The 23,365-nt window shown below is 41.1% G+C and overlaps 1 protein-coding gene across 1 annotated transcript in view; it reads left to right on the top strand.

Moving 5' to 3' along the window:
* Positions 1-1,773: 1,773 nt before the first annotated feature.
* The window catches only part of KCNK1 (potassium two pore domain channel subfamily K member 1), a gene marked incomplete at its 5' end in the record, with an annotated part of 32,003 nt that continues 10,411 nt past the window's right edge, over positions 1,774-23,365 (top strand). The window contains one exon of the mRNA XM_080616887.1: positions 1,774-2,128. Within this exon, the coding sequence (XP_080473013.1) occupies positions 1,774-2,128 (355 nt within the window). The remainder of the gene's footprint in view (positions 2,129-23,365) is intronic.

The following is a 23,365-nucleotide window of genomic DNA, read 5'->3' as shown; positions in this document are numbered from 1 at the left end:
TCTTCAGCTGGTTGTTTCAAGCCCCTCCCCTAATTTCACTGTGCTGCACCTCTGTTCAGTGCTACAATTTATATGTATAAATACTTTGGAACCACTTACCTCGCAACAGTTCAGATGTTCAGCCATGGGGGAAAAGTGTCTTCCTACCAAAATACCTAAGTGGACAGGGTATCCCCTCCTCATATGTGTGATCGAATGTGCATGCAAAAGGTGCGCACGCACACACATGACAGATGTGCATCTGTAGGCCAGAACACACATGTCCCCTTGGCACAGCACTGAGAGTCTGCTTGCTCAGCCTGTCTCATACACACCTCCCACATCCCCCAAGCGCGCTATTTGACCAAGCATTTAAGCAGCTGCTTTTTGCATGCATGAACACATTTATATTTTGATCGTGAAACAAGGGGAATGGGGAGGCGTTAAGCCCCTGGAACAACTCAGCTGTAGCTGACTGCAGGGAATGGGCCAGGGACTGGATGAGCTGTTCTGCCAGGCCAGATCCATCCCACAGCCTAATGTAGCTGTTGTATGAAAGGAAATGTTAACACATTGGTTTTAATTTTCTAGCATGAAAAATTGTTTTGTGCCTTTTGTTTTTCTGTCCTTTTCCCATGATAGTCCCTACAGTGTACCTCACAGCTTAACGTAGGTTATGAGATATGATTTACTGTGTCCGAACTCACTGGCTCAGCCTCAGTAAGTTTCTAATTTACAAGCCACTACTTTGTTTCTGTGATTGTACAAGTTGCCATCAGCTGAGAAGTGAAAGGGAAGTGGCAGAGCCCTGCAGGATGTGGCTGGGGAATCTCCTCTCTCTCTTTTACCCAAGGAAGCTGCCTTTAGTCAATTTAAGGGCCACTTTGGGAAGCTACAATTTTCACTGCTCTTTTTCATGTGGTAGTGGAACTTCTCTGCAGGTTAACTGTATGATTGCTGGCCAGAGTTTGAGATGGATGAAGAAAGAAGCGTTTGAAGTGGAATTGGAGAAGATCACTGGTTTGGACCACACAGGGCTGGCTGGACAGTGCATTTGAATTCATTGTGGACACTGCCCTGAGCACTAAAAAAAAGTAAAGTATCATTAAAAGTAAGTATCTCTAGGAGCCCAGCACAGACGCAAAGACTCATTTAGCCTGGATGAGATTTCTGGTGGCCACCTGGTTCTAACTTTCCTCCCAAACAGGCCTCATTTTGAAGTTATGCCCCAGAGGAACGTGAAGGAATACATTAATGCCTGCCATCAGGATTCCTCCTTAAATGCATTACATCCCAGATCCGAAATTCAGCCCCATACATCACACCACTGCGTCTGTGGTGTTACCTTCTTCTGCTTCACCCAGCACCTTCAGAAATGTGAAAAATAAAAACAAAAGGATCAGTGGAAGGAATTACTGTTCGGGGGTTTCTCTCGGAGGAGGGAGCAGCGAGGCAAGGCAGTCTCCAGACACTTTTGTCTTAAGGGGCAGTCTCTGTCGGCTTCATTGAACGCTAGTTGGGCCCAGTCACGCATGGCTGGGTGACAAGAAACGTAAAGATGAGCGAAAACGCCGTTCTAACGTAGGCGTTGTGGCCGGTCGGTTGGCGGCAGCAGGCTGTCCCTCAGCCGCGGGTACCTGCGCCGCGCGGCCACGTGAGCGCCACATCAGCGCCGCTCCGCGCCTCAAGGCGGCCGCAGAGGCACAGGGCAGCCGGTGGCCGTATCGGCCGCGCTCCCCCCGTGTCCCCCTCAACCCCCCGGCCCAGGGCGCAGCCGGCCCCCGGCTCGGTAAGATGCTGCAGTCGCTGGCGGGCAGCTCCTGCGTGCGTCTGGTGGAGCAGCACCGCTCCGCTTGGTGCTTCGCTCTGCTGGTGCTGGGTTACTTGCTCTACCTGGTGTTCGGCGCCGTGGTGTTCTCTTCGGTGGAGCTGCCCTACGAGGACCTGCTGCGCCAGGAGCTGGGCAAGCTGAAGCAGCGCTTCCTGGAGGAGCACGCCTGCCTCTCGGAGCAGCAGCTGGAGCAGTTCTTGCTGCGGGTGCTGGAGGCCAGCAACTACGGCGTCTCGGTGCTCAGCAACGCCTCGGGCAACTGGAACTGGGACTTCACCTCCTCACTCTTCTTCGCCAGCACCGTCCTCTCCACCACCGGTAAGCGAACGGCAGGCAAACGGAGGCCTTCCGGGGAGGCCCAGACCCCCTCAGGGCCACCGGGGAGGCGATGGGGCTGGTGTGGGGCAGCCTTTCTCAGCAGCGGGGCCTGTGACTGAGGGGTCGGGCCTGCCGCCCCCCTCGCGCCCGAAGGCCGCGGGGATGGTGCGGGGCAGGCGGTTGGATGCTGGAGTACACGTTACTTCCCCAACTCCGTTGTGTGCGGGGAGCATTTTATGTAAGGTGCATCACCCGCATTTTAAACCCACATTGTTCAGTTTTAAGAGCCAGGTTGCCAGCTTCACCCCCTCTCCCCCCGAAAATGTTGGTGCTTTTGAAAATGCCCATCTCTTTCTTTGAACTTCTAAATGCTTTTAGGGGTGTCTTCTCAAGCTCTTGGTCTCCTTTTGTGTTTCTTTCAGCCTCATCTGGGGGACACACTGCTGACCTGGGTGTGATAATGAAGTTTATATTTCAGTTTCATATTGTACTGTCAATTTTGGTTGAATATTTGCACGTCAAAGATTAAAAGATAATGCTTGCTTGTTTTCAAATACAATTTTCACTGGTATTGCAAAAAGCTCAAAACATTCGTTTGGCCAATGTGCAGATGAGGCCCTTCGTGACACGGTTTAGTGGTGGACTTGGTAGTCCTGGGGTAACGGTTAGACATCTTTTCCAACCTAGTTGATGCTATGATTTTTACAGCAGCCTCATGTCACATAAGATTGTAGTGACCAACCTTCTTGTAAAGGATAAGTGAAGGCATTTATGCTGGGAAGCTGGCTGAGGTGATTTGAATGTGGCTCGCTGAAATAAATAGCAAAGGCTTGTCGAATAAGAAAAGCTTTAAAAGAATCACCCTAAAAGTAGTGCACCCAGAGGGCTTTGAATCTTGGCAGTACATTGATACTAAAAAATGCAGTGCTTTTTTTTTTTTTTCCTTTTTTTCCACTGCCCCCAAGTGAACAGGGGACTATTTCTATTATGGGAAATATAATCAGCTGATATCAATAATGAGACTTAATAATTAACTTGCTTGATCTTATTTTGGTGCTTCCTGACTGATTTCAAACAGGCAATGCTTGTCCTAAAAATAGTTGTCATTGAGTGTACAGATCAGGTTGTCTGGTTGTTATAAGGAGGTTGTTGTGGGGTTTGGTTTTTTTTTTTTTTTTCTTTTTAAAGTAAAATAGGGTTGTGTGTGTCCCTGGATCGCCTCCTATCCCCCATCTTAATAACTAGAGTTAAAGTTTACAAGAAGAGAGAAAGTGACATGCTTGTGAAAACTGCATGCTTTCAGTGAATAAATTCCTAAGCATTAATCAATACATAGTAGTAACACTATTGGTAGGAAAAGCATAGAATTGTGATAGTACATCAGCACTTAATTTTTTTTCTTCATTTTCTTTTTCTTTCGGTAAAACTATAAAACACTTTAAGCTTCAGATGCCATGCTGACCTTATGGTACCTGTTTCCATTCATAATCAATTACACTGTCTGGTACTACAAAACGTAAATTATTTTGTCCAGGAGCTTATTTTGCATTAGAATTAATTTTTCTATAAAACAATAACCCACATTTAAAAAAAAAAAATCTAATCCACAATCCCTGCAGTTTATTATTTTTAGATCTGGCAATATTGATTTCAGAGATGAATCAATCAAAAAACCTTCATGATCAGGACAGTGGGATTGGAACTGAGTTGGCAGCATTTTAGTACTGCCTGCTCAGACCCAGATACAGGGTGTTTGGATTCAGTAGTACAGTTCAGGCAAATATCTCTCTTTCCCATTGCACATCTGGTTAAGGGCAAGGCATAATCTGGCCCTGCATGTTTAGCTGATTTGATCACTGAGGCCCTACAAGGAAAATACTGAAAACACAAGGTACCATTGTCCAAATTGAATGCCTGTTAGAAAACTCAAATAGCACACATTAAGGAAGCACAGAGGGCTGAAATGCATGTGTTGCCATTATTTCTGTGAATTCCAGAAACTGAAGTTCATCTAGTTATCATTGATGTAACAGGCCAGGCATCAAATGGTGCATTTCCTTCTGTATCCAATACTCTTTGTGTTGGGCCCCATTTAATAAAATACATGTTTCATGTAGTGGCCTTTAGCTTTACTTGTTTCCTACTTAATATAAATAAGAACTTGTACAAGTATAAATCCAGACCAATATAGTACGTCCAGCACTTGCTCAAATATTTCCTCGAGTGCACGGATTTCTGGCAAGGTGCGTTTTTCCTCCCTAATTTACTCTGCACCTGCACAATAAATCTTTCAACGCTTTTGAAACGGTCATTAAAATGAAAGGTGAGCAAGAAGCAGAACCTGCCTGGTCATCTCAAAGACCTGTTTGGAAGTGCTTGAAGTTCAAAAACCGCTGTATTATTACAAACTATACACCTGAAATGCCCTCTCTTTGCCAAGTACAGTAAGGTCAAATGCAGAAGAGAGAACCCTGGTGCTGGTGGTACCAACTGAGGGTTGCTTTTGTGCATAAGTGAAATTTCAGGGAACACTGGATTTGTTCCTTATGTTCAGCTGACAGTGTTTGTCATTGATCGTGTAAATAAATGCACACCTCCCCTTACACAGAGCATGAGGCTTGTTTCATAGCCTTTTAGTTTTCTATATAAAGTATGCGGGGAAAGTGTTTAATTTTAGCACCCCCACTCCACTTCTTGTTCCCTTCCATCCTCATTATATTATTTGGCTTCTTACTCACTAGAGAAAATCCTTTAATAAAATGGTAAAGCTCATTAAGAATTTGGAAAAAATAATAAAATGGAGGGAGTTTGTGGAATAAACATAGTAAGGCAAATTGTTGTTTGAAAGCAATTTATATTGCTGTACACATGGACTGTCACAGGACTGTCACAAGCTGCCTGAAGGACGGGCAAACAAAGGACAGTGAAATAGACTGTCTGACTGAAATAGGGTGAAGCTTCAGCAGATTATAGCAGTGACTGGCAGCAGGTTTCTCTTCTAACAACTTTATGTCTTCCTATGCAACTTAAGCAGTCATGCAGAAAGCCACATGAGCAGTGTGTAAGAGGAAGCAATTTGGTCATTATTCATTGACAACATAAACACTAAGAATATACAGTTGTGTGCATTAAATAGCATCTGTCTTGGAAACTCTGTAATTATGATCTTATGCAGATCTGTGATCATCAGTTGTCTTGGTGTTAGATGTCATGAGTGATCTTGCTGAAGCAGTTTTTTCTGGTTGATTTTCTTGTGAGGCCATCTGCACAAATATGTGTTTCATTTCTAATAATAAAAATGAAGTAATTTTCTGTGCTTTCTCTCCCAGGTATTGTGTTTTTGCTGTTCTTGGCATGCAGGTAGGCTCTACGATCTTATCCTGTGTTGGTGCAATATGGGCATACTGCATCATGAATTGTAAGCAGGATGGAGTAAAAAAGTAATTGATATTGCTTTGTGTTGAAAGATATGAAGAGTAAAGTGGCTTCCGTTTGTTGAAGGAAAGGAGATGACTATTTAGGACCTTTGCCCCGTATTTTTATTTTTGTTTTTGGAGCCTTCTCTGTATAACGCTATCCAGTGGCATTTTATGCAAAAGGACTGTCAGTCTTATTCTGACTGTCTAGCTTTAAGTATTTTTGCCTCCATCACAAACATCCCTGTGGATTTCATTTAACGCTTGGAAAGCAGAAGGATGCTGAGAAAGAGCTTCTTTATATCATTCTCTGTTGTGACAGAGTTGGCAAGATACACATTACAGGAAAGCTAGGATAGCTTTGTCCTGATCTAGGGATAAGCAGAGCAAGGGTGACAAAAGGTTGCATATTTTATGATGGCAATGCATGTTTTTCATTTTTTGGTTAAGATCAGGCTGGACTCTCATCTGAGCCACATGAGTTAAAACAGTAAAAGAAGGGAGGAGAGCTTTAGTATTCAGCTGCTTCTGAAGCCCGTAATGTGGTTGTATACAAGGTGATTAGTGCGTATCAGTTCTTCTGCAGAATTTAGCCTGTATCAGTTTCTGTATTGGCATTGAGGATGGGTGTATTATGCTGCATTGCAAAGCATGGCACTCAAGATCCATGATGTACTGAATTCAGGTGCTGCATTCTGAAAAGAGTAAGGAACATCTGTGCGGTAGTTGTAGCTAAATACTGACAGTGGCTGTTACCTTGAAACTGCTTGGTAGAAGGACTAGCAAAGAAACAACATGGCCTTCATGGAAAGTTTTGCATTCAAGTTAAATAGCTTATATGGTCCTACTGGCAAATGGCATGAGGAATTAATGTTTTTACTGAATTAATAATTAATTGAATTCATAAGGGCATTCTTTGTTAGGTCTCCTTCTCATAAGCCTTGCTACTGATGAGTTGCAAGTGGAAGTAAACTGTGGCTATATTTATGAAAGCTAACAGGCTGGGAGATTGTGTTGGAGTCAGTAGATCACTACAGAAGAAGGTGCAACCTCTATGAGGAGATCAGGGCGAAAGAAGCCTGTCAGTCTCCATCATTTTTTCCACATCCTTCTGTCAAGAAGTGGACTTTCTTGTTTTTCAGCTCCCTCAGGGGAACAGACCCCATACCCAGTGCATAGTTAGTGTGGAGTACAGATTTTAACAAATCCATGGGAGATTAGGGAATGCTATGAAAGCTTGTGATGTCTTTGTAGCACTCTGTTGTAAGATTCATATGCTGTTACATTAGAGCCCTCAGGTGGAAGAGACTAATTGGGTCTTTCCTACCTTATGGAAGAATGTGAATTTAATACATTTCATAATTCATACCAAATGTATGTCAAGACACCCATTTTAGATTTCTCTGACGCCTCCCATATGAAAGCGTACAAACTTAATGATTGTTTAAACCCAGATCAGTCTCACTAGTAGTCACCTCTGACTCCAGCAGAATACTGAAGCTTCCTTGTACTACTGCTCTGACTGTAGCACTCAGATTATTTAAATAGGTGTGATAAATTACAGCTCTTCATCAGGGTGGGGATGCCAAACTTTGGGAAGGAACTTTGTTTCTCTTTTGAGTGTTGTTTGTTGCTTAGCAATGAAATTGCAGGAAAAGGTAATTTGCTCGGGATGATCTGGGAGACAAAGTGAGGTTGTACTGAGCTGTGCAGCAGAGTGGTTTTTATACTAGAGTTCTTCTAAGAAAAGCAAAGGAAACGAAGAGTAAGGTTGAGAAAGATGCCAGAGGAGAAGGATTGCATTCAATAAGCCAACTGTTTGTGCACTGATTTAGGATGTGAGAAGCCATATTCTTTTCCTCCTCTGGCTGGAGGGGTTTGAAGCCGCAGAGCAGTTGAATGCTACAGCATGTTCTGGGACACGGTAATTGTAGCTGCTGCCTGCTTCCAGATAGATCAGTAGACTGTCGTGGAACCAGGTGTCCCATCTCTCCAATTAAGTAGTATAAACACAAAGTGAAAGAGTAATTGTGTCTGCTGGTGTGTCTGGTTTCCTCTCTTCTTGTGTTTTATACACCACAGAGCAGCTTCACACTTACTGCTGCCATATTCTAGTCTGGCCCCAGGTAAGATGCTGTCCCTGAGGTGTGGGAGGTTTCATTTGAATTCTGCTTAATGCCATTCTCAGCGCAAGGATTTGAACTATGGTTTTCTGTGGTCTTTAGAAAGGGAAGGAAAGATGACTTCCATCTAGGGAAGCTGCAAGAGGAGGTAAGATGAATATGGATAGACTAATACTGAGAAAGTAGATTGGATGCTTACGATCTCCATGTCTAAAAATACAAAAATATGGGAACATTCAATGAAAGAAAAAAAAAAAAAATAGGAAAGAAGGGAATTAACAAGTTTTGTTTTTTTTTAAAAAAAATAAAAATACAACTACAACAAAAAACCCAAACACAAAAAAGCCCCACAAACCAAAAATCTCTTGTATGAATATCTCCGAAATACCTGTATTTGTCAAAAGTACTAGTAGTAAACTTTTTGGGAAGGATATTAGGCTCTCTGCTTTGGCGTGCAAGCCACAATTTAGTTACAAGTTAGAGCCAATAGACTGGTCACATTACCTCTTGTGTGTCCAGGACAAAGAGACAAAGTTCTTGTTTTCTCCACTGTAGTAATGGAGAGCAGATCTGGGTCTGTCCTGTCTTGTGTTCCAGGCAGGGTGGCAGTTCTGGATTTTTCATGAGATTACAGCAGTCAGCTGTGCCAAACTCCTGCTTGTACTTGCTGAAACAAAGGGTAGCAAGAGTAGCTCTAATCCAATGTTTATGCTTTATGGGCCAATGAGTAGTAAAAACCATCCCCTGGCAGAAAGCAGAGAAGCTATGGAGTAGCATGACTGTACTACTGTTTGGAGCAGTGCTGGCTGCTGACGGATGGGGTGTCTCTTACAAGCTCTGTCTCCGCTGTGTATCCTGCTGTTCCACCTGCCTTGCTAAATTACCAGTGATGAGGAGCCAACCCAGCGGCTTTTGACAGGTGAAGGACTACAATGGCTGCCTCTGTAATCCTTGTATGTCAGGTCCAGGGCCATTCCTCCTCTGCTGAAATACCTGGGAGGGGGGGAGGGAGGAAGTATTCACAAACAAATCCATTGAACTTCGTATGATACACAGAGTGTAACTGGGGTCAGGGCTGAGTTACTGGTGTTCTACCCTGGGCTTCTTAACTGACTCATTTTTGTAAATGTCACCTTTGCTATTTCTTTGGGGGTTTTTTTGGCTGAATTTAGCTATGTTAAAATTATTTGCTGTTTGTCATAGATGGATTATGTGGCCTCCCATTGCTGTATTATTATTTCTAATTAGTACTCCATTTGGCTGTATTTTGTTCTCTGATATTTACATCTTTATTGAAAGGAGAAGAGTAATCTCCAAAAAAATTGCCTTTCATTAAAAAGTTTCTGTTTGTAATCCTTTTGCAAAGCTGGAATTTTTATTACCATTCTACTGACACCTCAAAATCAAATCCTAAGCTAAAAGTTATGTACACTTTCAGAGGGGGACTTCTAAAATTAACAATCAATTCCTGCAGTTCCTGAATATTGCTGAGCAGGATTTTCATTTTATGTGGATGTAGTTTAAAGTAAGTCTCCTTTAAAGTCTGTAGTTTCTCCTGTTTCATTTACTTGTTGGCTGGTTCTTGTTCTTTCTTTAACTGTCCCACTGTGTCATCGTTTTAATAATCTGTGGGATTTTTGGGCAGAAGAACATCATCATCTACGGAGAAATGTCTACTTTAGCCATTGCTCCAGGTTAATTATTAAGTAGGCCGCAAGCTGCTAAACCATATGAAGACCAGGACATTTCTTGGCATATGCAGAAGTGGAATTTTAGCAATTTGAGAAAAAATAGGATACATATGAGAGTTCTGATGCCTTCAGGATTAAAGAATAGCAATAGGAAGTTTCTTGGGAATTAGCTACCTCAATTCGTACTCTCTTTGGATCTAACTCAGTTGCTTGAAAGTTATGATCTTTGTACAAAATTTTACCAAAGTCCTGGAGTAGTTACTGATGGTGACCCAGAAGACCCTAAGATAATGTGTCAGTTTGCTTTTTCACTTAAGAACCTAGCTGAAACCTTAAAGAGGTTGTTTTTCTTATGAGGACAAATCAGTGATGTAGTAGTCCTGGTTAGGACTAGGTCTGAAAGGAATGAACGGAGCAAAGCTTTTCAGGTGACTTTTCAGAGAAGTATCAGAGGGGTTTTTGCAAGAACATATGGATTTCATCTTTCCTGGGAAGAAAAAAGATACACATTCATCTCCGAAAACAGAGTGTGAACACTTCCTTGAAGGAAAAGCACATACGAATCTAAGTGATACACCAGCTGTCACCAGACCCCAGACATTTACTAGCTGATGCTTCCTAGGTAGTACCATAGTCTCTACTCTGAACTGATTCTGTGCCAGTGGCTTAAGCAGTTTCACAGCATCTTTGAGGAACTGGAGGAATGCAGATACAGAAGCAAGGAGATCACTTAAGCAGTATTCCCTGACAGTAGGTGAGGGAGGAGGTTGGGCTTGGAAAACAAGTTTTGCCAGTGGAACAAGCCAACCCGGTAGTCTGTGGAGTACTGTACTGCTTGTGTTCCAGAAAGTGAGGCTGTGCCCTCTGGCAAAGTTGCATACTATTTTCCAGTAGGAACTTCAACAGCAGTTTTCCATCTTTCTCCTGAAAATTGTGAGTCCAAATTGTTATGCTCACAGGCTTTCTCTATCTTTTTGCTGTCCTCTAATACAAAGTGAAAACTTCTGGAGTAGCCAGAATTTCTGTACAGAATGTTTTCAAGCATAATTTAATGCCATTGCAAATGCAGCTATTGAGAGATCTGGTATCATGAGAATGGGGTTTTGTCACCTCTTTTGCTCCTTGTGTGTTTCGTGTTCCACACACTGAATGTATTTTCTGAAGGAATCTTTTTCTCAACTTTACTGAAAATATTTTATGTAGAGGTCAAATATTCTTCATTCAGTGTTTACAGTAAAGGCACTGCATTTAGTTGGTATAACTGTATGCCATTAAAATAGCAAAGAAGTTACACATTTACTTCAGTGTGTTTCCTGCAGTGCTGGTAAAAGCTGTGTACCAAGCTTTTCATATAGAAATACGCAGTGAGACTAAAAGGATAAACACGTGCTCTGTTAGGGAAAGAATAATAGTCTGCCCTACAGAAAACTGTACAATTATAAAGCCTGCTGGGAATTCCATCACAAGTGCACATCTGCTTTTGCATCTTTTCTGTAGTAATGTGCCTAAAGGTGACTCACGAGTATCCTGAAGCTAAGCTAAACACAGAATTGTAGGGAAAAGTCTCATGCATCCAAGGGAAAAGGAAGCAGCCAGCTCAACAAGGATTGTAAAATTTACTGTTGTTTCAGAAAGTTCTTTTCCATTTTTTTTTTCTTACACACAGGGATTAAATACAAACTAAACCTATAATTATTTTAAAATGTGAGAAGATTTCTCTGCATTAAGAGGCAAAAGTAATCCTTCTGAAGATTTCAGATAATGGCAGCTCTGGCTGGAATGGGGCTTATGCATGGTTTTTTTTTTTTTATTTTAAAGCCTGTACTGTGTTGACTCTTACACTTAGCTTTTTACTTTCTTCATTACTTTAAACCTACACAGCATGCTATGAACTCATAGTTTGCTCAGTTGAGCTTTTAAAATGTGATTGGCAGGCTTAGAAATTGCAACACGTGGTAGTAGTGCTAAAGTCCAGAGGAAAGCTGGAGTAGGTATTCTGTTTTGTTTACAATATAGTTTGAAAATGGATTTATTACTTTAGAGTCATTGAATGCAAAGGCAAGGCAAAAATTCTGATTTTGCCTCCTCCCCAACAGAATGGAATTGTACTATACATGACTTTAAAGAAAGTTGTAGAGAATAAAAACCCACGTGTTCAGAAAGTAGCAAAGTGGTCAGAGATCTATTGAAAAATCAAATAGCTTGGATGTTTAACTCTTGGGGACTTCATTGTACAATCCTAAATATAATCACTTCATGAAAATTTTAGTGAAAATTGCTCATTGTGTTTAAGGTTAATGTAAGAAGGCCATGAAATCTCTACTCTGTGTTATTTAAGTAGCTTTTTACTCTTTGCAGCTGTCTGTTGTACAAGAATGGCATAGACCTTTCCCTTTGAAGCCTACAGCCTAAAGGAAATCAGAAAACCCTAAAGCAAACCAGAGAACTTCCATCTCATATGAAGAGTTCTGGAAGCTCTAGGCTGTGTAATTTACTAATGGGCAATTAAATGTTAAACATTTCACAGCATGTCTTGTTACTTATTTTCATGGCTATATTTTTATTTAGTATTGGAATGCTGACTCAGCAGTATAGCAAAAATGACTAGCAGAGCAAAAATGCCCAGCATAGCAAAAATGCCCAAAGATATATCATTGTGTTACTATTTGAAAGTCTTAGCTACTGTAAACTCTGAGTGATGCACAAAAATAAATGCAAAATGCTGTAAATCTTATGAATGATTAATAGTTCTCAACAAAGCTCTCTTATGTGAGGGTAAGAGATAGTTTAATTTACCTGTGTGCATTTGCATGTCTGTTGAGAAATCCAGGCCCTCAGTCTGTCCACTGCTGCAAACAGTAACAAACCATGGGCCATGATGTCGCACTGTGTGAATTGACAATTCATGTCGATAACAAAAGAATAAATATAAGGGCAGATGCCTGCCTCTAGTTCATGATTAAAGTTGTTATGCATTTACATTCTGCATAGCTATAGTGAAAAGATAAATCTTGATCTTTCAGTTATATCTTTTAGCACAGCTATTTGTACTAAGTGAAGCCAGCTGAATGTTCAGGTCAAGTGGAATTTTGTATACTGCTTCAAGGAAAATGGCATTTACACTAAAAGTTATTGGTAGACATGAAGCTCATCCAAAGCAAAAGATAAAAACTCTCTTAACATCTCAAACAGAAGTTTGAGTTCCCGGTTTTAGCCTTGCATTATACCACAATCTTATCACCATTTCCATTACAACTTCTAATCTTTCATGTTTCTGAACCACCTTTTATCAGTAGATCCTGCACCATGTGCATACCATGTGCTTTACTGATTAGAGCACTTCTGTTATGTTCTGCATCTTGTGAGAATAGAGTCATATTTCCGTATGTATTTTGCAAAAGGATGAGCTAAGACAAAGAGGAAAAACAGTTGTAAAAGATCACGTAAGAGGTATTAGCATGGTTGAGATTAGGAGCTTGTGAATTTTGTCTTTCAGATCTTTACTTCTGCTGCTAGGCCACATTCCCATACAGTAAGCTGATTTCCTATCCTGTGGATGTACTTCAGCTTTTTTGCTTTAGTAATAGTTTTTTGCTTAGTTATATTAAAGGAAATTGCAGCTACTTGAATAGGAACTCACAGAAGCGGTATCGAAGTGTGCAGTACACTTTTCTGTATCTTTCCTTTGGTGGAGAAACGTTGTACTCCCTTCTATGAAGTTGTTCAGTTGTGTATTGTGTGCAGAAAACAAGCTAAACATCAGTTAATGCAGCCCACATGACTTACCAAATGTGTGAGTAACTTTTATGGGAAGAAAGTTTGCTCAGGTTGATGTAAAGCAAAATGGGATGAGTGTACTTAACAGCTTTGCCAGTGGAAGGAAGATGTCTTGGACTCCAGCTTCCCACCCTACGATCCAAACTTGTTCTCTGTGCTTGGACTGTTGCCCACTGGACCACAACAGTAAGCCAAGTCATTTTGTCTGACTGGAAGAAACATATTCACTTTCTGTAAGATTAGTTTGCTCTAAGTTATTGCAGTCAGGTAAACTACAACCAATGCAAGAGGGGATAGACCCACTTGGAGAAAAGGATCTTCTTTCTCAGCAGTGGCTCAGGTGTTACATTAGACATTTCATGTAACAACTTGGTGAAAGCACAGAAAGGGTCAGAAATGCATGGCCAAATTAACAGCAGATGTAAGAAAGGAACTGGTAACCTAAGAATGTGTTTCCTGTAATGATAATGTATCTGACAGTTGCTGACTGCCCCTTGAAAAGCAGCATTATTCCAAGCAAGATTAAACTGACAGCTAGCAAAACTGAAAGAACTTTACAAGACTCTTCTTTGTTAATACAGATGCCACCACTAAAATACTTCTGTCTGATATACCTCAGGTACATGGATCTCAAGGAGAACTTTATTTTTTCCCACTGGGTAGCTATTGTTATGTGATAAATTGCATTGTCTTTGCAACTAGTATGAAAGTAATGCAGTCATGCTGTTGTGTTTAGTTTCTGTAACTAGTTTACAAATTCCGATCACTGACAATTACAAGAAACTGGATGCTTTCGTAGGGCCAGACACTTGCAAAGAAATTTCTCCCTTGAAAAGATGAAACTATCAATTTACACATTGCTCTTCAATGCTAGGCCTTTATTTTGGAATTACCAACTGTTATACATTCCCCCTTCATTTATGCTAAGGTCTGAGAGATCCCGCTTACAGCATCCTGCTTTCCTTAGAGAGTCACAGGTTGCATCAATCCAGCCTTTTTCATGTTCGCCAAAGTTTGCAAATGCAAGCGTTGGCAGGAAGGTGCTGAACATGGGAAACCTTTGTAGGATTTGGTCTTCAGCCTGGGTGATAGCTAGGTGTTTCTAATATGTGTGCTACCTGAACGTAATGGGATTTAAGGACATGGGACTTAAAAATCACTGGTCAGTTTTGATGTTTTTTACTGACATGGTGGGTCCAGGATTCTGATTTGGCAGTTGAAGTATTTTTTGTGAATTGTACTACTGATTTAATGTTGCCTGCTTTCTGTATATGCAGGGCTAACTTATTCTGTCCCTGAGATGTCAGAATGACATATTTTCACTAGGAAAATTATCCCATAGTTGTAGGAATGTCTGGAAACAGCAAATACCACATCAAGAGACATTCTCTAACCAACTGGAGAGGCTTGCAGTGTCAAAACAAATGGCTGTTAATCTAAACAGGCAATATAGTTTTTTATAAACCATGCATCATTTAAATTGTTTTGTCTGTGTCTTCACATTGCTGGTTAAATGTCTTGTATCTGTAGATTGCCTTTCTAAATGCTACATTACTATTTATTTCTAAATAACCTCTTCTAAATAGGCAAAAAAGTCTGCATTTCATCCTCTTATGAACATAAATGGTATGTGCAACTACAGTGCTGTTCTTTTCCTTTCCCTTTATTTATTGGTGGGACATACAGTAGTGGTTATCCTTGGTATCCTGATTCCAGCAGAACTAATCAATGTTATGGTTACCACAGCTAGTGTTTGCTATGTGGATGTCCTAAACATGTGAATGATTCAATAGGACTAATGTATCTATAAAATTTGCTTATGATTCAGTAAGCTGGTTCTCATAACAGTTGAAGTATTTCCCTATTGGGCCTTGTAAGTTAAGGTTTTATTTTGAGCATGAAACTGTGAGTATATTCAGCTAGACTATATTCAGATGGCAGAGTGCCATCAAGCATCACATTTTGGACTGTGATTTAAAGTCCAGAATAAACCATCTTACCTGAAAAAAGTATCTCACTTTAGGTCTTGTGTAAGTATTGTCTCAATTTCTCCTTGTTATTATTTTCAAGTTAGAAATGAATACTCCAGGTGGAATATACTGCATGTGAAAGTGCAGACTGATGCACTGAGCTCTGTGGGGTTTTGTTAAGTTGCTTTAGTAATTTTTTGCTATTTGTGTTAAATTGATTGCCTTCTATTTTGTTTTATGTGCTGTTGAATTCTTTGTGTTTCTGAGAAATAGCTATTAAAACAGAAAACAGAAATAGGATTCATTTGTATGCAAATGCATTATGATTGTCTGATTGATTTACTGAAATATCTCATGAAGGTAGGTAAGGACTGTGTCTTCTTCTGCCAAACAAGAGAGCTGATGCTAGTAATTTCCCAGAGTTCCGCATGTAAAATCAATAACTAGATTAGAAGTATAAATTCCTATTCCACTGCTGTATCTAGTAGATAACATTTTCTTCCATGTGAGGTTGCATTTTAATGCAAAGATGCTGCTTAGAGATTTGATTTTAACGCCACAGCATGAAATGGCCTAATTTTTTAATACTGTATGATAATTCCTTACTGCCAACAATACTAGTTTCATTCACTGTTTTCATGTTCTGTTCTTTCTGATGGTGCAATAAAGCAATTTTTGTTTCAGAAGTAGAGGTGGGAAGCATACTAATTTGCAGCTGGTTCTTTCTTTTTGTTCCCAGATGGTAGGAAGAACAACTGTGGCTCATTTCAGTGCAAGAAATGGTAACTTAGTGAGACTAGATAGGTATTCTTCACTAATTTGATACTTACTGCAGTGCTTTAATGTTGTTCATCTGCAACACATTCAAAGTTTTTGACATATCCCAGTGTGCAGTGGGATAGTAACAGATGCAAATTACCAATTTTTAAAAACCTCTTCCCAGTGAACTGCACCAGGCTTCAAGCAGAATATCATACTGCACAGGTGCTGGGCTCAGCAGCAGCTGGCACATCCCTGTGGTACACCATGCATAAACAAGGTCTTTCAAGTGCAAGGCTCAAGTAGTTGGTAGAACTTTAAAACCTGTTACAAGAAAATTAGAGGGGATGGGGAAAGGAAAGGTTGCAGTGTGAAATGAAACCATGGTTCCAGACCTTTTCCAGAAAGAAAAAAACATCTCCTACCAGTCTCTTCAGAAGCTGTGTATCTTCTCAGCTTTATTGCCAGTTAGATGTTAAATGTGTTTTGGCTTCTAAAATGAGTTTTCGTTCCAGGTAGACACTGCCATATCTAAAGACAAAATGTGGAAGTATTAGTGTTGTGTAAGACATATCCCCTCTATGCTGCAGACAAGGTGAAAGTCTTGTCATGTTTTTTACCACATTAACATGAGAAATTAAAAGATCACTGTCACGGACAAGCTACTGGCTAACTGTAGTTGGCAGCATTGTTTTCTCTTTCCTGGTGTTGCTTCAAAAACATTGTCCTTGTTAAGATTTATTTTTTTCTACTTTGAGTATTTCAGGATGTAATTTCCAGGAAGAACTGCAAAAATGCTTGTATGCCTTTCAATACTTTGAAGTTGGTGTTGAAGTTCTTAATGAACTGTTTCTTTGACTATATGTTAATCTTGGTGATCAATGGCCTTAAAAATCCGTTATTGTGGGAATGCTGCTGCACGTGTGCTGCTGAGCTTAACAGTGCAAAACCCCTTAATAAAAGACCTGCACAAAACCTCATCGTATTTTCTAACATTTTTGAGGACTGCAAACATTCATAATAAAGTAGTGTGGTGGTGGGGCTTCTACTTGATACAGATTTTTGACCATCTGTTGCCTAGCAGGCAAGTAAACCAATAAAAGAATAATTGGAATTTTCCTGGCTGAATTCTGAGAAGAGCCCTCAGGAAATCTCACCTTACTTTTGACCTGTTGGTTGCATTTTATTCAGCAGACTTTCATAATTTTCTTTTTTTCTCTATGGAAAAATGAATATGAGATAACAGGAAAAATAACTGTTGAAACAACATATAGGTTTCTTATGCTAAATCTTTGCTAGAAGTAGGTCTAAAGATGTGATCGGGTTTTTGGATATGTATTTCTAGAAATGTGCTGTTATTGAGACATCTGTGGGGGGAAAAATATCCCAACACCAGATGGATCCTGCTTTGATTGCATTTTAGCCTTTTCAGGGTCTTAAATCCAGGATAGCACTAAGCAGAACCAATTTCTAGTATAAAGACTTTGGGTTTAAAAATAAAAACCCTGTCAAATTTAAGAAAACAAAGTAAAAAACCCAAACCCAAACAACAAACCCAGAAATGCCTGTCTGTCTCTTGATAGAGGTAAAGCCTGAATGCTTTTACCACAGAGATTTAGCAGGCCTGTGTCTGCAGAAAGCGCTCACAGTATCACACAGTATCACAGTATCACAGTATGTTAGAGATTGGAAGGGACCTCAAAAGATCATCTAGTCCAATCCCCCTGCCAGAGCAGGAACACCTAAATAAGGTTACATAGGAATGTGTCCAGGCGGGTTTTGAATGTCTCCAGAGAAGGAGACTCCACAACCTCCCTGGGCAGCCTGTTCCAATGTTCTGTCACCCTCACTGAGAAGAAGTTTCTTCTCAAGTTTAAGTGGAACCTCTTGTGTTCCAGTTTGTACCCATTACCCCTTGTCTTATCATAGTTTGCCACTGAGAAGAGCCTGGCTCCATCCTCATGACACTCCCCCTTTATATATTTATATACACTAATAAGGTCACCCCGCAGTCTCCTCTTCTCCAAACTATAGAGACCCAGCTCCCTCAGCCTTTCCTCATAAGGGAGATGCTCCAGTCCCCTAATCATCTTAGTTGCCCTGCGCTGGACTCTCTCCAGCAGGTCCCTGTCCTTCTTGAACTGAGGGGCCCAGAACTGGACACAATATTCCAGATGCGGTCTCACCAGGGCAGAGTAGAGGGGAAGGAGGACCTCTCTCGACCTACTGACCACCCCCCTTCTAATACACCCCAGGATGCCATTGGCCTTCTTGGCCACAAGGGCACAGTGTTGGCTCATGGTCATCCTGCCATCCACTAGGACCCCCAGGTCCCTCTCCCCTACACTACTCTCTAACAGGTTGTTCCCCAACCTATATTGGAACCTGGGGTTGTTCCTGCCCAGATGCAGGACTCTACACTTTCCCTTGTTATATTTCATCAAGTTTCTCCCTGCCCAACTCTCCAGCCTGTCCAGGTCCCGCTGGATGGCAGCACAGCCTTCTGGCGTGTCAGCCACTCCTCCCATCTTAGTGTCATCAGCAAACTTGCTGACAGTACACTCAATTCCCTCATCTAAATCATTGATGAATATATTAAATAATACTGGTCCCAATACTGACCCTTGAGGCACTCCACCAGATACAGGCCTCCAACTAGACTCCGCCCCATAGACTACAACTCTCTGGCTTCTGTCCTTCAGCCAGTTTGCAGTCCACCTCACTACCTGATCATCCAGGCCACACTTCCTCAATTTAGCTATGAGGATGCTGTGGGAGACTGTGTCAAATGCTTTGCTGAAGTCAAGGTAGACCACGTCCACCGCTCTGCCATCATCCATCCACAATGTTATTTCCTCATAAAAGGCTATGAGGTTGGTCAAGCATGACTTCCCCTTGGTAAAGCCATGTTGACTGCCCCTCATAACCCTCTTATCCTTGACATGCCTTAAGATGGCATCAAGGATAAGGTGTTCCATCACTTTCCCAGGGATGGAGGTGAGGCTGACCGGTCTATAGTTACCCGGGTCCTCCTTCTTGCCTTTTTTGAAGACTGGAGTGACATTTGCTTTCCTCCAGTCCTCAGGCACCTCTCCCGTTTCCCAAGACTTGGTAAAGATGATGGAGAGTGGTCTAGCAATGACTTCCGCCAGTTCCCTCAGCACCCGCGGGTGCATCCCATCTGGACCCATGGATTTATGGATGTCCAGATTGCTCAACTGGTCCCTAACCCATTCCTCGTCGACTAAGGCAAACTGCTCCCTTGACCTGACTTCATCTGAGGTCTCAGGAGTACAGGGCTCTTCAGGACTGCCTCCGGCAGAGTAGACAGAGACAAAGAAGGCATTCAATAACTCTGCCATCTCTGTATCTTCTGTCACCAGGGCACCCATCCCGTTCACCAGTGGGCCAACCTTGCCTCTGGTGTTAGTTTTATCAGCTATGTATTTGAAAAAGCTCCTTCTGCTGTCCTTGACCCCTCTTGCCAGATTTAATTCTAAGGAGGCCTTAGCCATCCTAGCTGCCTTCCTACATCCTCTAGCAGCAGCCTTATACTCCTCCCGAGTGGCCAGCCCCTCCTTCCATGACCTGTAAACTCTCCTCTTCCACTTGAGCATACCCAGCAGTTCCTTATTTAGCCACGCAGGTCTCCTGGCCCTCTTCCTTGACTTCCTACGTGTCGGGATGCTCTGCTCTTGAGCTCGGAATAAGCAATTCTTGAATGTCAACCAACTATCCTGAGCCCCTTTACCTTCAAGCAGCCTTGCCCATGGGATTTCCCCTAGCAATTGCTTGAATAGGCCAAAGTTTGCCCTGCTAAAGTCCAGGGTTGCAATTCTACTTGCTATTGTACTGGTCCTACCACACAAGATCCTGAATTCCACCATCTCGTGGTCGCATATATATTCTTTGTTCCTGCACTCAGCACTGTGTGAAGTATATGGCAGGGCATAAAGTCTTTTTTTAATGACATGTCACTTCAAAAAACATGGCTGAAGTTGTCAGGGCTCTGTGGGAGCACAGGTCTAGCCCACAAGATCCTCATGTCAGGATGAAGGTTTAGCATGTCACAAGAAAAAGGAGTTTCTTAATGGACACTTTGATGGGAGCTGTGTGGCTTACAGCTAAGGTTTGAAAACTCAGCTCTCATAGGATAAGTGGGAAAGCTTTGCCAGCTGAGTGTGTGGAGAACTGTCTTCCTGTAGATAGCATGTCCTGTCTAAAGGCTTATTTAGTAGTCCTCAAATGGAATATGTGCCTTTACCTGGAGTCCTGCCACCCTTGTCTCACGCATGGCAGGTCCCGTTATGGTGATAAGCAATGCGTGCTTTCACGTAGTCTGTGGTGGAAGGGTCTAACTGTTGATGATGATCTTGGGTTGATGATCTCTGTTTTACTCGTACATCATGTATCCAGGCAAGATTAGCAAGATCTGGTGTCAGGCAGTATGACGTCAAAGAATGCTATCATTTTCCACTTAAAGTTACTATTTTTGGGTTGTATTTCTCTCTGATACTTTTGTTGAGAAGAGATAGTGTTTCACCAAACAATAATCATCTCCGATGTGGGAGGGACATGCTAATTTCTGTACTTACTCTTTACATTTGGCTCCTGTGCAGTGGATTCCATCTATTGTTACACTGCTCTAGTACAACTCATCCTCCTATTCTGCAGTATCTGTACTGAGCACTTCCTTATAACCCCCCCATAGGGATCTTAACTGCTGGCATAGGAATGACTTCATCGTTAGCATCACGGCAATACAGTTGGAATGTTTTTCACTTCATTAAATAGTAACTGTGGGTAAATACTGTTTAAAACAGCAGTTGCTGGCCTGCTAGCCATTCCATATGCCCATCAGACTGTAGTCTTTGCATCTGGTGTGCATTGCCTTGCATGGTGGTGTAAACAAGACATGGGTGAACTTTCTGATGAAAGGAAGCATAAAATGTCTGGATCGGAATTAGAAAGTATTTCTTTGATTTGGCCCAGGGTTATATCTAGTTTCCCTTTACTTCATGGAACATCCTTGCATGTTCTCAAGTGACCTGTACTTCAGGTAGCCTCATAGAGTGTTAATAATGTTGTCATTCATATTATTGAGTCCTGACAGCAATTCAGAAACTGTAAGTGAAAGTCTTTCCTACAAAAAATCTGGAGCCCTTCAGAGAAGTGAAAATGCTTCACATATTGGGAACCGTGCTTTTAAGGCACTCTAGCATTGCCCTGCTGAACACAAGTGCAGGAGCTAATGCTTGAGAAGTGCTGTTAACTTCAGCTTCAAACTCTGAAGTATGCCAGCTTTCCTGGCCCTACATTAGTGTTTTGGTTCAGATGAAGAGTGCACTGCTGAAATAAATCTTCAGGTTATTCCCACTTCCCACTTTTGGTTCAAACTTGTGGAGCAGTTTGGAGTGTGCAGCCTGGAATTCTTTTCAGTTCAACAACCTGAAACAGTCACTCTATAAGAGCAGTGGAACACACCTCAACTATGACTGGGCATCCAGTCTTTGCGATCAAAGTAGAGCAAATCTGAAATAAACCCTAGCTTCCCTAAATATAATGATGAATTTAGGTCCGTACTACGAAGTATGCCACTCTACAGATCCACATCTAATATTCTGCAATAGTAATGTAAACAAGGTGACAATGCAATTCTATTAATTTTGTTTTCTTCTTTTTTTCCTGTTGCTATATTTTGCATTCCAATAGTCAGAATAATACGTTCTGGACAGGATTTGCAGATACTTGATCCTTTAAGTAATATGATCAAATGTTGCTTTTTTTCATTACATTCACATGAGATTTTTAGAATAAGATCTCATCTCCTGTTGAAACCAAACTATTTGGATGTTTTAAAGGACTAGGTTTGCCGACAAGCCCAACGAGAGAAAAACGTTTTCTTCATCATGATATCTTGTAATTTCTCCTGTTGCCTCTGTGGGACATGAAGAGTGTCAAAAATGATCACATTGTATAAAATGGAAAGTCATGTTCTTTAAATATCCAATTTACAAGGGTCCAAAAAATGACAACAGAAATGAAATGACAACAGGGTACTTGCACTGCTCTATGTTTTGTCACTCAAATTTGATTGAAAAATGTTTTTAACATGCATTTTTATGAGACTGTTTGTGGGTCACGAGAGCAGCTAACTTCAAGAATATGGGTTTTTTTTCTAGTTTGAAAAGACATGTCTATATTTTCATCTCGACGTGAAAGAAAACATTTCTAAGTCATATGAAAGTATGTCAGAATTGAAGAAAGGAATAGAAGATTTGTGCTTTGTTGTAATTTTTGCTGGATATTAAAGGTGACAGTGTACCTCCTGCTGCATAGTTGAATAAAAAATGGGATTGGAAAGACTTACCCAGTCCACAACATCAATATTCCAGCCTCCTGTATCTCACATTTATATATAAAAGTGTGCAGCAACCTTAATATAGTACAGGGTACAGAAATATCTCCTCAAACAGATAATTCTCCAGCATCAGCAGCTAGGTTGGAACAAAAAGGTACAGAGCTACTGAAGAGAGTCCAGCAAAGGGCTACTAAGGTGATGAAGGAACTGGAGTGTCTCTCCTGTGAGGGGTGGGAGAGACTGGGACTGTTCAGCCTGGAGAAGAGAAGGCTTGGGGGGGAGCTCATCAGTGTATATGAATATTTGAAAGGGTGGGTTTAGTAGAGGTGATGCAGGTGGTGTATGGATGCTGTTGTGCCACACACTGTCCAGTATCATCTCATTCTTTTCCACCTTTCCATTTGTGTTCACTGGCTGCCTTGCATTTTATACTGAAGTTGTATGTTTTGAGGACAAGGAAATATGTTATCCTGGTTTGATAGCACAGTAAGTATACGATAACTAAAAAGAAAACAAACAATTTGATAGTTTGGTTCTAAATATTTATTGATGTATTAAGTTTTAAATTATTATTACATTATTACTTACATTAGTTCTTAAATACTGATTTTTTTGTATATATTTTTATATGGGTAATTATTTATTTCTATAGAAGTGCTTTTCCACCAGAAGTGCCACCTGAACATAGGTCTAGGTCAGTAACAGCTTTTGCTTGCTTTTCATGTGGGGATCCCAAATGGAGTTGAGATTGGGTTTACTGCAAGAAGGGGATAACTTTTCGGAGTGCTAAGAATGTACTCAGTAGGAAATTAGAATCATTACTCCTGCTTCCAGTATGAGATGTTTGTTTTGTTTCTTTATTTATGATTAACAGTCGCCATGCTTTCTGAATGTGGATGTGTTACATGTCAGCATGTAGCTATATCCACTGTCACACCAGTTATTTAAGGCTGCCCCGGATCGTGTTAGTCATAACAGGAACTAAATATCAGTGTTTTGCCTGCACTGATACAAATCCTTGGACAGTTTAAACAATACCAGATATAAGACCATAAAGCAGGCTGATTATCTCAATATATTCACATAAATAGCGTGGAGATATCTGTTGTCCTCATACAAACATTTTGCCCGGTTTCATTC

Source organism: Psittacula echo (genome assembly GCF_963264785.1).
Source record: "Psittacula echo genome assembly, chromosome: 4".
NCBI classification, from domain to species: domain Eukaryota; kingdom Metazoa; phylum Chordata; class Aves; order Psittaciformes; family Psittacidae; genus Psittacula; species Psittacula echo.
This window is presented reverse-complemented; position numbering and strand designations above follow the sequence as displayed.